General features: G+C 44.6%; 1 protein-coding gene across 1 annotated transcript in view; it reads right to left on the bottom strand.

Annotated features, from left to right (window-relative positions):
• Positions 1 to 17,322, bottom strand: part of spag16 (sperm associated antigen 16) — a 926,172-nt gene that overhangs the window by 155,236 nt on the left and 753,614 nt on the right. Inside the window, exon 15 of the mRNA XM_078227730.1 lies at positions 12,835 to 12,961. Coding sequence (XP_078083856.1) covers positions 12,835 to 12,961 — 127 coding nt within the window. The remainder of the gene's footprint in view (positions 1 to 12,834; positions 12,962 to 17,322) is intronic.

The raw sequence follows: 17,322 nt of genomic DNA, 5'->3' as shown, positions 1-17,322 counted from the left end.
TGTGCTATATTTCAGGCACAAAATGAGATTATAGCGGGACCATGAGAGATTTTCCACCATAATTAGGATTCTGGGCTGATATCTGGGCTGTATTACAACTTCTGAAGATTAAGCCATATAAATCTCAACTATCAAATATCTAAGACATGGGTACAGACTCGTTATTCCTTTGCTCTGAATAATGGTTAAATTTTAAAAGAATCTATATCTTATTAAAACTGTATAATGTGATATACCGACAAGCCAGTAGAATTTGTAGATCTTAGCTACATACTGAGATCATTAAGTAACTGCAGCAATTTTTCAAAGAAATCCTGGCTTCTTTGCTATCATCTGTCACCATCTTATTTAACTTCACCAGACATCCTGTCAGAAAGATGGGATAGTCCAAAATGCTGATTTCTCCATTATAACTGTCAGTATTTTCTCTTAATTGATCAGAGGAGGGTATGTTTGTTTCCCCAATTTCACCACTCTATCTTCAGAATGTACCCAATAAATACAGGAGGTTGAAAAATCAATCTAAACCAAGCTCCTAAATTGAAATATATTTCCTCACTGGAACAGATATACTCTTCTGAGAATAGGTTATGCAAACTTCTCCCTGAGATCCTCAAGATAATTTTGAGAATACTTATCTAACCTCACAAGGAATATTGTTCATCCAAAATATAACAGATAGGTCATGGAATTTATTGCTTTTTTAGGCTGCAATAATGTGCTGCTAGCCACTTCCTGCATTTCCCGTGAGACGTTCCATCAGGGAAAGGACATTCCCAGCATGCGCAGGAGAGCTGTCTATATATCCAAGCCTGACCTTACAACACCCAGCCCAATTCGGAAAGCAAATTTGTGCAAAACCAGGCAACACATTTGTCAATTGCTCACCATGCTGCAAGAGAGGTCCTTTGTGAGTGTTCATTAAGGTTTAGGCATCCAAATGACAGGTAAAATAATATTTAAGAACTTCACTATTGCACGGTGTTTGCAGATGCTCAAGGGTATTTTTGGTGGTGTTGTAGTGAAATCAGAAAAATAATGTCCTTCTCAGTGTCGCAGCCAGCCCCATAATACTGAGAACCATTTCTTCTGTAACATTCAGAAAATGCAGGTGTTCTCATACCCCACCAGTCTTGCTCTGCTCGATTGTCTTGCCTGCTGCCTTTCAAGGAAAGGACTGAGAAGATTGTCAGCGAGTGTGGAACATTGTGTTTGGATGATATGCACACCATAACTTACTAATATGGAAATAGCAAGTGGCGTGTATGAGGCAGGCAGCATTGGCAGCTTTGTGAGGGTGAGGTGGATGTCAGATGTGAGTCCTGAGTGCCTGTGAGTGCTGCTGGATGATGATGAGGGTGTGCTACAACACATTGAAGAATGTGAGAGGTTGGTGCTGTGGTGGAGAGATATGGCATGTGAAAATGCATGCAATTACCTTGATCATCCATGTATGATTACTAGACTTCATGTGGCACTTCTGGCAGATCCTGAGGTCAGGCTCTAGGAGCTTACCTTCCTGGTCATCTGGTCTCTTTCCCTTGTAAGGGTGGGCCTTGGGAGCCTCCTGGACCCCTGAGGAAACATGATATCTCTATGTCGCTACTAATTGCTCCAGTGCTACATCTATCATGTTGAAACCCACCCTTGTGTTTCATTTTCCATCTTTTAAATTTCAGCAAACTTTTTGTGTGCACTTTTCCTTTCAGAGGGACAGCTTGCCTTTAAAAAGAGCAGGCTGGTTGGACCAAGTGATCTCAGTGCAACGCTCTTTAGTCCCCTGTTGAGTACAGAGAAGCTGGCAGCATGAAGAGAATGGTAGCAATCATGAATGGACAAGGCCTATGCAACTATAAGATAAATAAGGAAATAACACCAGGTTTGCATACTGCCCACTGTCAACAGAACTGGCATGGGTAGGTATAAATCGTGACCTCTGTGCCCAAAACAGCGCAGGCAAATGTTTTGTCCAAAATGCTGAAAACACACAGATAGAAAAAACGGAGGATAATGTTTCAAATGGAGATTTAAAAAAAATTATACTATATTCTCTCCTTTAAAAACTGACACGGAACTCATCCTTCGACTCGATTGTCTGGCTCTGATGAAAGGTTATCAATCTGAAACATTGGGCAGGCTTTTACGGCCTCATTCGGGCGAGATCATAAAATCCCACCCGAGGACAATGGAGATTCCCATTATCGGACCCTCGCCTGCACCGATTCCATGGTGGGCAAGGTGGTAGAGTTCTGGCCATTGTGTCAGATTTTTGTAGAATTGGGAAGACCTTTAAAAATGATGGATGGGACCCGGATGCAGAATTCTTAACCCGTTTCCAACAGATTCAATTTTTGCTGCAAGGGGAAGGGATCAGGGCATGATTCACACAGTAAGAAGTCTCACAACACCAGGTTAAAGTCCAACAGGTTTATTTGGTAGCACAAGCCACAAGCTTTCAGAGCGCTGCCCCTTCATCAGGTAAGTGGAAGTTCTGATCACAAACAGGGCATATAAAGGCACAAACTCAATTTACAAAATGATGGTTGGAATGCAAGTCTTTACAGGTGATCAAGTCTTAAAGGTACAGACAATGAGAGTGGAGAGAGCGTTAAGCACAGGTTAAAGAGATGTGTATTGTCTCCAGCCAGGAAAGCTAGTGAGATTTTGCAAGCCCAGACAAGTCGTGGGGGTTACAGATAGTGTGACATGAACCCAAGATCCCGGTTGAGGCCGTCCTCGTGTGCGGAACTTGGCTATCAGTCTCTGCTCAGTGACTCTGCGTTGTCATGTGTCGTGAAGGCCGCCTCGGAGAACGCTTACCCGAAGATCAGAGGCCGAATGCCCGTGACCGCTGAAGTGTTCCCCAACAGGAAGAAAACACTCTTGCCTGGTGATTGTCAAGCGGTGTTCATTCATCCGTTGTCGTAGCGTCTGCACGGTCTCCCCAATGTACCATGCCTCGGGATATCCTTTCCTGCAGCGTATCAGGTAGACAACGTTGACCGAGTTGCAAATATATGTACCATGTACCTGGTGGATGGTGTTCTCACGAGGATCGCAACAGACACCTCCAGATGTCTGAAAGATGCCCTCATAAGAACAGGATATGGCGCTCGACTCATCGATCGACAGTTCCGACGCGCCACAGCGAAAAACCGCACCGACCTCCTCAGAAGACAAACACGGGACACGGCGGACAGTGTACCCTTTGTCATCCAGTACTTCCCGGAGCAGATAAACAACGACATCTTCTCTGGAGCCTTCAACATGTCATCGATGAAGACGAACATCTCGCCAAGGCCATCCCCACACCCCCACTTCTTGCCTTCAAACAACCGCACAGCCTCAAACAGACCATTGTCCGCAACAAACTACCCAGCCTTCAGGAGAACAGTGACCACGACTCCACACAACCCTGCCACAGCAACCTCTGCAAGATGTGCCTGATCATTGACACGGATGCCATCATCTTACGTGAGAACACCATCCACCAGGTACACGGTACATACACTTGCAACTCGGCCAACGTTGTCTACCTGATACGCTGCAGGAAAGGATGTCCCGAGGCATGGTACATTGGGGAGACCATGCAGACGCTACGACAACAGATGAATGAACACAGCTCAACAATCATCAGTCAAGAGTGTTCTCTTCCTGTTGGGGAACACTTCAGCGCTCACAGGCATTCGGCCTCAGATCTTCGGGTAAGCATTCTCCAAGGCGGCCTTCACGACACACGACAACGCAGAGTCGCTGAGCAGAGACTGATAGCCAAATTCCGCACACATGAGGACGGCCTCAACTGGGATCTTGGGTTCATGTCACACTATCTGTAACCCCCCACGACTTGCCTGGGCTTGCAAAATCTCAGTAACTGTCCTGGCTGAAGACAATGCACATCTCTAACCTGTGCTTAACCCTCTCGCTAATCACATTGTCTGTACCTTGAAGACTTGATTACCTGTAAAGACTTGCATTCCAACCATTATTTTGTAAATTGAGTTTGTGTCTTTATATGCCCTACTGGTGAACAGAACTCCCACTCACCTGATGAAGGAGCAGCGCTACGAAAGCTTGTGGCTTGTGCTACCAAATAAACCTGTTGGACTTTAACCTGGTGTTGTGAGACCTCTTACTGTTCTTACCCCAGTCCAATGTCGGCATCTCCACATCATGATTCACACAGGCAGGAAACCCAAATTCAGCAGGACCATTTGAAAATAGTGCTGTAATCAAACAGATCCTATTTTGGCTGTATCAACGGATAAACCCTCAATGTGAGAGTACCAAATTGGTAGAGTGGACGTAAATGCGCTTGAAGTATGGATAAGAGTTTAAATGTCTTCTTTTTTCATGCGCTGATCTTTAAACTTGAAAGAAAAACAGGCTTCAGCAGTTGGTGAGTGTTTAAAAAACTGTCTACTGCATGGCTTTGATTGACAGACCATCTGGCAGAGGTTAGAAAAATTATGACCATCTGTTCCACAGTTTCAATAGAGATCATTATGGACATTTCTCATGGATTGGTATTATGTCATTATAAAGGGTTGGCTGAGTTTCAAAAGCTACAATTATGCCAGTGGGAGTTCTGAATTCACAGTTTTATTGGCAGATTAAAGAAGCTACTAAAGCTTTAGCTGCTTCTGATGTGGTTACTAGATAGAAATGTGTTTGTTTTTAGAACAGATTAACCACATTAACATATTTAAAAGCTTTGAATCAGATCCATGATTGGGAGCTTTTTTCACTATCAAATACATATGATGGAGGGCTGTATTAGATTGTTAGATGCTTGTTTTTTTCCATCTCCACATGGTTCCTGACATCTGCCCATAGTGGGTACTGGGTAAATGGCTATGGAAATGACATTGGGGTATGAGGGGCAGGGGAATGGATGGGGGGGGGGGGCGGTGAAGTGGTGTGAGGAGTCAGAACCAGAGGGCCTAACAGCTTCTAAACAAAACCAGGACCAAGTCCCAGAGAATTGAGGCGAACCTTCTAACTAGCCCTCACCTCACAGAATCCCTACAGTGTAGAAGGGAGCCATTCGGCCCATCGAGTCTGCACCGACTCAGCATCTTAATACCATCCACCCGATCCCAGTAACCCCTAATCCACCTTACCTTGGGGCACTAAGGGACAACTTAACATGGCCAATCCACCTAACCTACACATCTTTGGACTGGGAGGAAAGTGGAGCAGCCGGAGGAAACCCACGCAGACACGGGGAAAATGTGCAAACTCCACACATACAGTCACCAGAGGCTGGAATTGAACCCGGGTACTTGCGCTCTGAGGCAACAGTGCTAACCACTGTGCCACCCATAACACCTGCCCCAATGACTGCCCACGATCTGCTTTCAAGGTTGACAGACACGACTCCATCCCACTCCAATCCCCCTAGTGAAAATTGGGTGTAACAGATCCCTTTAAACCGTGGTAAGTCAGCTGAGTTGGAAATTTCCTGACACAATCTATCCACCTCAGTGACTAAAATTAAACTTGTTGTCCCTGTATTTTTTACCACAGATGTTGCCTGAGCCAGCATTTTCCGTTTGTATTTTTAATTTTGGACTTGCGGTATCCACAACATATTGTGTCTTTGATCCTTGGCCCTGTGCGCCGATACTCTCACTATTACTCTGCAAAGTGTTTTGAAACATATTGTGCATTTCATGATGGAAATAAATGCAAGTTGTTGTTCATTCTCGGTATGACATTTGAAGTTCCCAATAGGTGGAATAACAACAACTTGCATTATATTGCACCTTGACCATAATAAAAAATCCCAAAGCACATCACAAAGGATTGGACACTAAATGATTAAAGAATTAGGAAAAGCGACTGAAAATAACGCTTGAAAAGATGCAGCTTTTGAAGACAGGGAGAGGAGTAATAAGATGGAGAGATTTAAGGAAGGCATTTTAGAGAGGAACTAATGGAACTAATAAGTCTTTGCAAATAATGGTGGACCAAAGGGAGGTTGGGATGCATGTTTGGGGGAGTGAATGGTGTAGATGGAAATGGAAAACTGCATAACAGGAGGTGAAGTGACCATGGGGGAATTTATAAACGATTATTTTGAATTTAGAGCAAATATGGCTCAGAAATTGTATGGGCAACATGTTATAGATGGTAGCACTGAAATTTAGGGAGGGTAGAGCTTGGGACGCCAGCCACTGTGGCTCTGAGTAAATGGAGTCTGGAACTAATAACTGTGTGGGTGATGGTTTCAGTTGGACTGATGGAAGGATAAAGGTGTTGCTTCGGCAGGAGCTCTCGAAATTGAAAATCAGCTCAGGATAGAACAGGAGGTTAAAATTATAAACCATCTGGTGCTAGTTGCTTGACCAGCTGGGTGTAGAACAGAATAAATAACAAGGGTTTTATGATGGGTTGGCTTTGGTCTGCAGTGTCTGACTTCAGGAAGTTCTGGATCATTCACAATCTGATATCATAGAAACAATGCCACAACAGAGTTGAAGGCGAGAGTGATGCCAGACAAGTACAGTTGGGTGTCATCTATACCGTGTTCCACACTATATTTAATCAATTCTCTAAATATTTATTCTTTTAGCTTTCAGTCTTGCTTCCTTACCAACACCAATTGCTGAAACTATCGCACTTTATTCCACAAATGTACTATTCTTTGTGAAATCAAAAAGTCTTTGCATTCTCACAGTCCGCTGGAGGGTCATTCATTTTGTGTCCCTTGCATCCTATTATGCACGCACAATCTGTGTTACATTCAAGAACATTAGCCATTCCTCTCAGCCTTTCCAAAGTCCGTGAATTTTTCTTTGCAAGTTGAATCAGTAAATTGTCCTCATCATTCACCTTTGCACAATCTCTAAAGGTAATGGCCGGAACTTTCCAGCTGTTCACGTCTTGCGGCCTCTGCAAGTGAGGCTGGAGAATTTGGCATTCAGTCAAATCTCTGTTGAGACTTTCAAATTGCAGCGGGACCAGAGAATCCCGCTGGAGTGAACGGCCGGAAAATGGACTCATCCTCAAAATATGGTTCCACTAATGAGAAATACATGGTTAGAATGAATTATTTTTGATTTGAGATTACATGCTCTTTTGATGCACGTTGCAATCCATGTCATATTGATAACGGGGGTGATTTTCCCACCCTGATGCAGGCTGGGAGACATAAGCGGAGGCCATTTAGTGGGCTCCCTGCTGGGCGCCACGGCCTCCGTACGTTTCCCGCTGCCAGAATTCTGGTGTCGTCAACTCCGTGCCGGAAATGGGCGTGGAGCTGATTAAAATATGTAAATTCAAATTTAAATCCCATGAGCGGGCCCGGGACTGAAGTCTCCGGACCTGCTAGCCTCTCCCCCCAGCCAGGAGTATTTCACTCCAGCAGGGTTTACAACTTCTCCCCACTAATGGGGAGCTGGCGGCCCGACCCTGCTGGAGTGAAGGGTGGGACCATGGAGGCCAGAGGGAGGCAGGACCAAGGGGCGGGGCCAGAACTTATTGGGCGGCAGGGTCTATGGGGAGAGGGGGGAGATCGGAGGGCGGTGGGGGTCCTGCTGCCACTCTGCACTTGGGATCGGTGACAGAGGGAGGGAAGGACTGATTGGGCCTGGCCATCGAGGTTGTGTGTGTGTGTGGGGTGGGGGTTCGGCACTCTGGGGGCTTCGGGACTGTTGGGAGGTGAGGGGGAGGGGCTGCCAGAGGGTATCAGGACAACAGGACTGCCGGGGGTTGGGGTGCAGGAGGAGATCAAGGCGGGCTGGGGTGAGGAGAGGCGGAGTTGAAGCTGGCCTGGAGACATCCGAAAGGCCAGTGATCAGGGAGTGGAGGGATCGGTAGGCCAGTGTTGTAGGCTCGTGGGGCTGGCCAGCAATCAAGCTGGCCAGCAACCGGGAGGCCAGCAGTGCGGGGCGACAGCACATGCGCCAATCTCAGCGCTGACAGGTTGGCGCATGAGCAGTGGCCCGCTTAGCGCTATGCTGCTGGCCTCTTGGGCGGGAACAGTCCCTCACCCACTGATTTTCAGCGTAATTCTCCCTGAGGCACTCTGCAGTTCACAGAGTGTGGGAGATTCATTTTGAAAATCCCACTAAAAAAATCAACGGGATTTACTCCAGTTTTTACACAAATTCGGCACTTAGAATTTTTTGGGGAGAATCCTGGCCAACATCTTTGCACTGGTTAGATAATTTCTGTGATTGGTCAATAATCATGCAGATATCCATCTGCTTTCTGACTTTCACTAAAATGTCATGAGGAGAGCTTGAATAAACTTGGCTTGCTTTCACTTGAGTGTAGGATATTCTGGGGTGATTTGATTAAAGTGTTAATTGATTTTATAGGACCTATATGAGTAACTGTTTCCTTTAGTTGGGGAATCAAGCTCAAGGATGGATGTGGAGAGTTTCCTCTTGCAGGAGAATCTAGAACTAGGGGTCACTGATTAAAAATAAGGGGTTGTCCTTTTCAGACAGAGGAGAAATATTTCTCTCTCGGAGGGTGGTGAGTCTCTGGAGTTGGTGGAAGCAGAGTCTTTGAATATTTTTAAGGCAGAGCTGGATATATTTTTGATTAACAAGGGGGTGAAAGGTTATCAGGGGTAGGTGGGAATATGGGGTTGAGGTTACAAACAGATCAGCCATTGAATGACGGAGCAGGTTGGAGGAGCCAGGTGGCCTACACCTGCTCCTAATTTGTATGTTTTTAAATTTCTAAAATTGGGGCCAGATCCTACATGAGCAAAATTAGGAATTGCCTTTTCACACAAAGGGTAGTGGAATTTGGAATCTTTATCCCTATAAGGCTGTGGATCTTTGTTAACTGGAGTTCTCAAGGTTGAGATGGATTTCTGTCAGATAAAGGTATCAAGGGATATGGAGTTGAGGTCAACTATGATCTAACTGAATGGCAGAACTGGCTCAAGGGGTTGGATGGCTTATTCCTGTTCCTAATGTTCCTATGATATCCATCAAGAGCTTTTTCAGTTATTAAATATATAGAGCATAGAAACAGGTCATTTGACTCCTTGCCAATTTTCTTTACTGCACACGAGCCTCATTTTGTGCATTTTAAGCAGTATAATATAAAGCTGAAATACAGTGACAGATCGAATGACAAATTGAATTGAGTGAAAAACAGAATATTGCAGATGCTGGAAATTTGGAATAAAAACAGCAAATGCAGGAAATGCTCAGCAGGTCAGGCAGTATCTGTGGTGAAAGAAGCAGAGTTAATGGGCAGAATTTTCTCATGCTCCCACCAGTGGCATTAATGGGGGTAGGGGGAAGTTGGTGGGGGGACTCAAAGGTTGATTTCACCCCAGCATGAAATCACAGCAGGATCTTCCGATGCTGCCCAGCATAGCAGATTGGGGATCCCACTGGAGGCTGGCGTGAAACCAATTAGTGTCCCGCTAATGGAATGCAGATGAAGGCCTGACCAGAATCTTCCCTCCAAGCTGGATTCTCCACGACGCCAATGGGAACACACACGGGTCCAGAACAAATTTGGGACAACGTGGTATGCAGAAGTCAGAACTTACCTGAGGAAGGCCTGGGGCTGCTTCTGGAGTTTAGGATAGAGGCAGCCAGTGACACTGGACCCTGGAACACCACAGCAGTGGGTAAGGGGAGCATCTATCAAGTGGATCTTCCAGTTTCAGTGTCTTTGAGAAGGTCTATCTTCCAGGCTCAGAGTGTTCTTGGAGATCCATCTTCTTTCTCCAACAGTTGGTCAATGATGGTGTGTGTTTTAAATATGGCACCCAGATATGGTGCACCATCAAGCCTACTCCATCATGAAAGATGGTGCAAACTGCTCAGATGCACAGTTAATTATGCCAGGGGTGGAAGTTATGGCATGGTTTCCCATCAAACTCCCCAGTGGAAAACATTCCCCAACCCCGCCACAGGGCTTAGATCCAGATGGGAGAATTCCACCCAAAATTTCAGAATTGGGAAAGTTAGAGATGTAATAGATTTTTGATTTGATTTATTATTGTCACATGTATTAACATATAGTGAAAAGTATTGTTTCTTGTGCGCGCTGCAGACAAAGCATACCGTTCATAGAGACAGAAACGAGAGAGTGCAGAATGTAGTGTTACAGTCATAGCTAGAGAAAGGTCAACTTCATGCAAGGTTGGTCCATTCAAAAGTCTGACAGCAGCAGGGAAGAAGCTGTTCTTGAGTTGTGACCTCAGACTTTTGTATCTTTTTCCCGATGGAAGAAGGTGGAAGAGAGAATGTCCAGGGTGCGTGGGGTCCTTAATTATGCTGGCTGCTTTGCTGAGGCAGCAGGAAGTGTGGACAGAGTCAATGGATGGGAGGTTGGTTTGCATGATGGATTGGGCTACATTCACGACCTTTTTTAGTTCCTTGCGGTCTTGGGCAGAGCAGGAGCCATACCAAGCTGTGATACAACCAGAAAGAATGCTTTCTATGGTGCATCTGTAAACGTTGGTGAGAGTCGTAGCTGACATGCCAAATTTCCTTAGTCTTTTGAGAAATGGAGGCATTGGTGGGCTTTCTTAACTATAGCTTCAGCATGGGGGGACCAGGACAGGTTGTTGGTGATCTGGACACCTAAAAACTTGAAGCTCTCGATCCTCTCTACTTCATTCCTGTTGATGTAGACAGGGGCATGTTCTCCTTTACGCTTCCTGAAGTTGATGACAATCTCCTTCGTTTTGTTGACATTGAGGGAGAGATTATTGTTGCTGCACCAGTTCACCAGATTCTTTATTTCATTCCTGTACTCTGTCTCGTCATTGTTTGAGATCTGACCCACTACGGTGGTGTCGTCAGCAAACTTTAAAATCGAATTGGAGGGGAATTTGGCCGCACAGTCATTGGTGTATAAGGAGTATAGTGGGCTGTGGGGCACCGGTGTTGAGGATGATCGTGGAGGAGGTGTTGTTGCCTATCCTTACTGATTGTGGTCTGTGAGTTAGGAAGATCAGGATCCAGTCGCAGAGGGAGGTGCCGAGGCCCAGGCCACAGAGTTTGGAAATGAGTTTCGTGGGAATAATGGTGTTGAAAGCTGAGCTATAGTCAATAAATAGGAGTCTGACAGAGGTGTCTTTGTTATCTCGGTGTTCCAGGGTTGAGTGCAGGGCCAGGGAAATGGTGTCTGCTGTGGACCTGTTGCGGCAGTAGGCAAACTGTAAGAGATCCAGGTAGTTTGGGAGGCTAAAATTGATTCGTGCCATGACTAGCCTTTCGAAGCACTTCATAATGATGGATGTCAGAGCCACCGGCCGATAGTTATTAAGGCATGCTGCTTATTTTTTCTTAGGTACCGGGATGATGGTCGTCTTCTTGAAGCAGACAGGGGCCTCAGTTGTAAAGAGAGGAAGGAATGGGTGAACAATGACAAAGGGGGGTCTGTTTATGGTGGAGGGCATTAGAGATTGAATGATAGTCTTACAGGGCCAAAGGGAATGGTGACTGGTAAGAAAAGAGACAAAAAAACAAAAAGATGTGCCTAGAGCAGGTATGCTGCTATCAGAAAGGGAAAGTAACAGAAAAAACAAAACATGCAAAGAAAAGGAAATAAACTGGGAGGAGCAAATTTACAGTATGAAATTGTTGAACTCAGTGTTGAGTTGGGAAAGCTGCAAAGTGCCGAATCAACAGATGAGTCGTTGTTCCTCAAGTTTACATTGAACACCACTGGAAAGGTGCAGCAGACCAAGGACAAAGATGTCAGTGTGAGAGCAAGGTGGAGAATTAAAATGACACGCCTCCAGAAGATCGGGGTCATGCTTGTGGGTTGAATGGAGGTATTATTCCAAGCAGTCTCCCAATCTGTTTTTGGCCAATGTAGAGAAGACCACATTGTTAGTAGCAAATACCGTATCCTAAATTTAAAGAAGTTACCACTTCACCTAAAAGGAGTGTCTGGGGGCCTTGGATATTAAGGAGAGAGAGGCAAAAAAGTGAGGTGTCACTTGGAAATGAACTGTGGGAAGGGGTGATTGAGAAGTGCAGCAGAGTATCACGGATGTAACGGACTCTTTGGTGGTGACTTCATACTGGAGGTGTGGAAATGAGGGAAAATCACCAGTTAAATATGGCTGGTGGGATTCAAGATGAGGACAAGAGGAACCCGATCACCGTTTTGCAAAGGACAGGAAAGAATGGGAGCAGAGGTGTGTGAATTAAAGCAGACACAGTCGATGGCCCTGTGAACCATTTGTGTTGGGGGGGGGGGGGGGAGGTATTCAGCACAGTACAGTGTTCAGTACAGAATTTAAAATAAATGCTATTGTGCTAAATTCTGAAAGCCATCAATAGGCACTCAAGGTTTGGCCTGTCACAACCGTCAAATTTCCTGACTGAGTAGTGGAAGTAAAAACATTTCAGGAAGAATTTGACGCCTCGAAGGACAACAGGATTTCTCTGGATAAATAAATCAAAATGAGTCATATAGCTCCCTCAGACATAATCATCCAATGAACTTGTAAACATACTTTTATGTGCATGAAAACTCAATGTGAAGAGTAAAATAAGAAAGATTTTCCACACGTACTTTGCAAAATCGAGGCTAAAATGTGCAATTACGAGACTCAGAAGCATCTTCATTCTGCTTACAAAAAAAATTTCTGTATAATTTGGCGATGACAATTTGGCATCTGCTGCACAAACTGAACATTTTTCTTGTACTAAACAACTAGATAAATATCACATAACCACTTTCCACAGTGCAAAACCAAACCATCATCCCATCACCTCTACATTTGCATAACAATTATATTTTAACAGCTGATAGGTTGCACTAGAAACTGAAGAAACGGTGAATAAAACAGCTAATATGACACCTTGTAGATCAAAAAGAAAAGCTTCCTACCTGATGGGTGAAAGATCACTTGGTTTCCAGGATGAGGCCCTGCGTCAACTGATAGCATTATTGATACTTTCCGCACATCCCAAAGCTTTAGTATTCCATATGAGTCACAGGAAACGATCGTATCACCCTGTCAGGGAAACATGAGGAAGATTTCTATAAGAGATGAAGCTTCAGATTTATGTGTCACATTTTGGACTGACCTTAAAAAGGGATGTTTCACAAGATAGAAATACAACTTTCATGTTAGCCCAATATCCTGAGGCTGAGTAGAGCTAAATTTGACTCAGACTGTTGCACAGTGTGGACAAGAGTGAATGGAGAGGCTTCTGTAAATTGGGCTTCTGATTTTATATTGCCTGTTTTGCTCGAACATAGAAATTGAATTTCACCCTCAGACAAGAATTAAACATAAGTTAAGTTGTAGTTTACTTATTAGTGTCACAAGTAGGCTTACATTAACACTGCAATGAAGTCACTGTGAAAATCCCCTAGTCGCCATACTCCGGCACCTGTTCGGGTACACTGAAAGAGAATTTAGCATGGCCAATGCACCTAACCAGCACATCTTTTGGACTGTGGAAGGAAACCAGAACACCCAGAGGAAACCCACGCAGACACGGGGAGAATGTGCAGACTCCGAGCAGACAGTGACCCGAGCCGGGAATCGAACCCAGATCCCAGGCGCTGTGAGGCAGCAGTGCTAACCACTGTGCCACCATGCCACCCCAACCCATAATTACATAGAGTTCACAGCACAGAAACAGGCCATTCAGCCCAATGGGTCAATAGCAATGTTTATGCTTCACACCAGTGTCTATCCACTCCTCTTCATCTAACCCTGTCTGCACTTTTGTAGTCTTTTCTCCTTATCTAGCTTCTGCTTATCATCATCTATACTATCCACCTCAGCTACGGCACATAGTGATATGCTTCACATTCTAACCAGTCTCTGGGTAAAGAAGTTTCAACTAAAATCTTGATTGGATTTATTTGTAATTATCTTATATTTTTATGATCCCTAGTTTTAGATTTCCCAACAGCTGGAAAAATCTTTCCTATGTCTTCTGTATCAAACTCCTTTATAATTTTAAAGACTGTCCATTGGGTCAGCCTCTTTTCTAGAGAAAATATTCATCTAAGCGACAATATATATTTTATATTTATATTTTTATTTATACAATTTATATTTTGTGCAATTAATTTGTCAATATATTTTGGAAACTGGAACACTATTTTCAGTTAACTATAACATGGATCATATTACAGCCACTGCTCCCTGTAAATTACCTGCTAAAGGTTACTCAAACTGAGTTACTCAAGCTCTAAGGAGCATTCCACACACTCCCAAAGATGCAATTTTATTGCTGACTGCAATTGCTGAGTGAGTGTAAAATAACATTGAATCTTAGGAGCCTATGTGCAATGGGCTTGTGCCAACTGTCTTCTTGGTTCAGAGTAATCATTCATCAAAAGGAGGAGACGTTGATCTCAATCTGCTCGAACTCTGCTACCCAGCACTTTGTTGTTTTGTAAATAGGCAGTGGCTGACTTTCCTGTCCCATTTTCAGGTGCAAGACCTTGTCAAAGGTTGAGCTTGCACCAAGGTTAGGACCAGGCCATGTAAATTACCCGGTCCACAAAATCCAATTGCACTGAGGCCTGGGCAGGACTAATGTGCTTCAGCTGATCTGTGCCTGTCTACTTGGGAGAGGGTGCCCAGGGAAACTGTCCACATATCTTGCTAATTGAATCTTAAAAGGGCAAAGGCTGGAAAATTTCAGCTAATTTCTATGAATTGCTGTTCTTGTAAAAGTTCCCATTGTCCTTTTGGGCTGATAGGCAAAAACAGATACATTGCACCTGGCATTTGGTGGCAGTTTAATCCAGGGCCATTTTCCAAAATACATTACAATATTCAGCCTAACCCGTGTCTGTGTCAATAGCTCTAATCACATTTACTTACACTGCTCCCATATCTATCCATTCCATTTTCCTGCCTCCACCTATCCAATCTAATCTTGAACATTAACATAGGGTTGGATTTAATGGGATGGGAGGGGTGTGTGTTGTGGGGTGGAGTCTCATGATTGTCAGCAGTTATTAAATGGCTGTTGGGCCATTAATTGGCTCAGGATGAGATCTCTGCCCCCATCTAATTGGCCTGGGGGACCTGCAGAGAAGGCACCCCGTTGTCTGGCCTGAGCGATGGAAGCTGGTAAGCTGCACACTTGGCGTCTGCATTTCCCAACTTAGCTAAATTCCTGCAATGCCAGGAGGAAAACCTTAAATGACCATTAATTGGCCACTTAAACGTCTCAAATGACCCATGGGCAGATGGGTCTCCTGTTGCCTCCCCTGTTACTTATAAAATTACAGTGGGGCAGGTGCAGGGTCAGGTGGGTGGACACAGGGAACAGTGCTCATGATATTATACCCAGTTTAATGCCCCCCTGCCACCTTCCAACTTATCCCTGGAGGACCATAAAACCCAGCCCATAGCATCTACCTCAAACACTAATCCTAGGAATGAATTTCACATCCTCAAACTCTACATAAAGAACTTACCTGCTCTCTTCTAAATTTCTTATATTTAATCTTGTATCTATGGGCCCTCTCCTGACCTCTCAACTATTAAAAATAGCCTGTTTCTAACTAATCTGTGCTAACCTTTCATAATTTTAAACGCTTCTGTCAAATTGCTCTTTTCTAACAAAATAATAATGATTTTTCATATCTTTTCTCATTTCACGCATCTCTCAAGACCCGATTCTGAAGAAATTTTGCTCGGTTTTCACCACGTAACAGGACAATCACCGGAATTCTACTGCCCCATCTGCCATGGAATCGGCGCAGGCGAGGGCCGGACAATGGAAATGTCCATTGACCTTGGGCAGGAATTTCCAGTCCTGCTCGAGCAAGGCTCTAAGATCCCACCCAATATCTTGCAGTTTACAATTCTGGTTCACCTGTCATTCCTGAAATCCCAGATGTACCATTCAGAAAGATTGCCTTCAGAACAACACAAGTTACCACCCCCATAATGACCATAGTACTATTACAAACTGTAATTAGTATCAGTATGTGCGTGGAAGCAAGGAAGGTAGCTAAGTACTATCAGCTGTATGAGAGGAGGTGCTATCACAAAATGGGGATGATTTTAATGCAGGACAATTGGGAGATATAGGAGATAATGAGATATAGGACAGGATCTTGAGCTCGATCTGTGAGATCACCGACAGTGGCTCAAGATCTGGCGAAACCTGGGAATCACGAATGTCACCAGCGAGATTGTGATTTCCAATTTTTGCCACTCCTCATTGGCAATGTAATCAGGCGAGAACATGATTTCTGTTCATTTAAATAGATTTGAATCCAATTAAAAACCCCCCTCACCAGATCTTCCCCCCTCACTAGATTTTTATACCTTGCTGACATGATATCACATCAGCGAGGTTTACAATAGGTTCACCTGCACGTGAACTGTGCCCCTGGGGGCACAAAGGTCATTACACCCCCCCAGGGGAGAGGGACATGGCCAGAAGTGCCCTGGCAATGCCCCCTAGCAGTGCCAACCTGTGCCAGGAGGTATTGCCAGGGCAGGCCCTAGAGGAACGATAGCGCTGATTGGGCTTGGGACAAATTGTGCCAATGCTGGTGATGAATGGGGCAGTGGGGGTGGGGGGGGGGGGGGGGGGGTTGTGCTGCTGGCGCTGATCTGTGGTGAGGTCAAGGGGGCTGATGCCAATGATCGGAGGGGGGGGGGTGTGGCAAGGGAATGAGGGTCGATGCCATCGATGATTGTTGGGGGGGGTGGTGGGGAATGCCGGGTATGATCGATGTCACAGATACCTCCTTTGTGGAGTGGGGGGCAGATTAATTATTTTTCCAGTTATAAAAAGGGTACCCCGATCTCAGTTGAGCTGCTTCCCGGCTTAAAGAGTCCCTATCTTGCCAAAGTGACGGCACAAACTACGCCCACTCTTTTGTTTTGAAAGTTAAAGGGACAAGATCTGGAGAGAAAACTGGCCAGTGGAGGTCTCACCAGAACTGATACTCTGCCAAATTCTCAGAAGATTCCGCCCGTTGGCTCAAAGGGAAAAACTCTTAAATATGTATTTAAAAGGCAGATTTTATATTTTTCAAGTTGCAAGCTTTGCTTAGTTCGTACATGCATGTTGTGCACCCATCCAAATACAACAGTGGCAGGGCAAAGTATCAATATTGCAGATGTCACTGAAAATTGATAATCCAATTACAACTCCTACTGCTAGAATTCCTGGATTAACCAATTGGGAAAATATATTAATACCAGTAGGGAACTGCCTTCTTACTGTGCAAGAAAATTAACTGGATCATCAACAATGAAAAGACAAACAGGGTTAACATTTTTTTTGTTTTGCGAAGAGAGTCAGAATTGGTTTTCACAAAGCAGCTTCTATTTAATTTTGTATTAAAATATGTATTGATGAGGTGTGGTGATGTGACTGC

The sequence above is a fragment of the Mustelus asterias genome, chromosome 14 (genome assembly GCF_964213995.1).
Source record: "Mustelus asterias chromosome 14, sMusAst1.hap1.1, whole genome shotgun sequence".
Taxonomy (NCBI): Eukaryota; Metazoa; Chordata; class Chondrichthyes; order Carcharhiniformes; family Triakidae; genus Mustelus; species Mustelus asterias.
The sequence above is the reverse complement of the archived record's forward strand: the minus strand, read 5'-3'. Positions and strand labels throughout refer to the sequence as shown.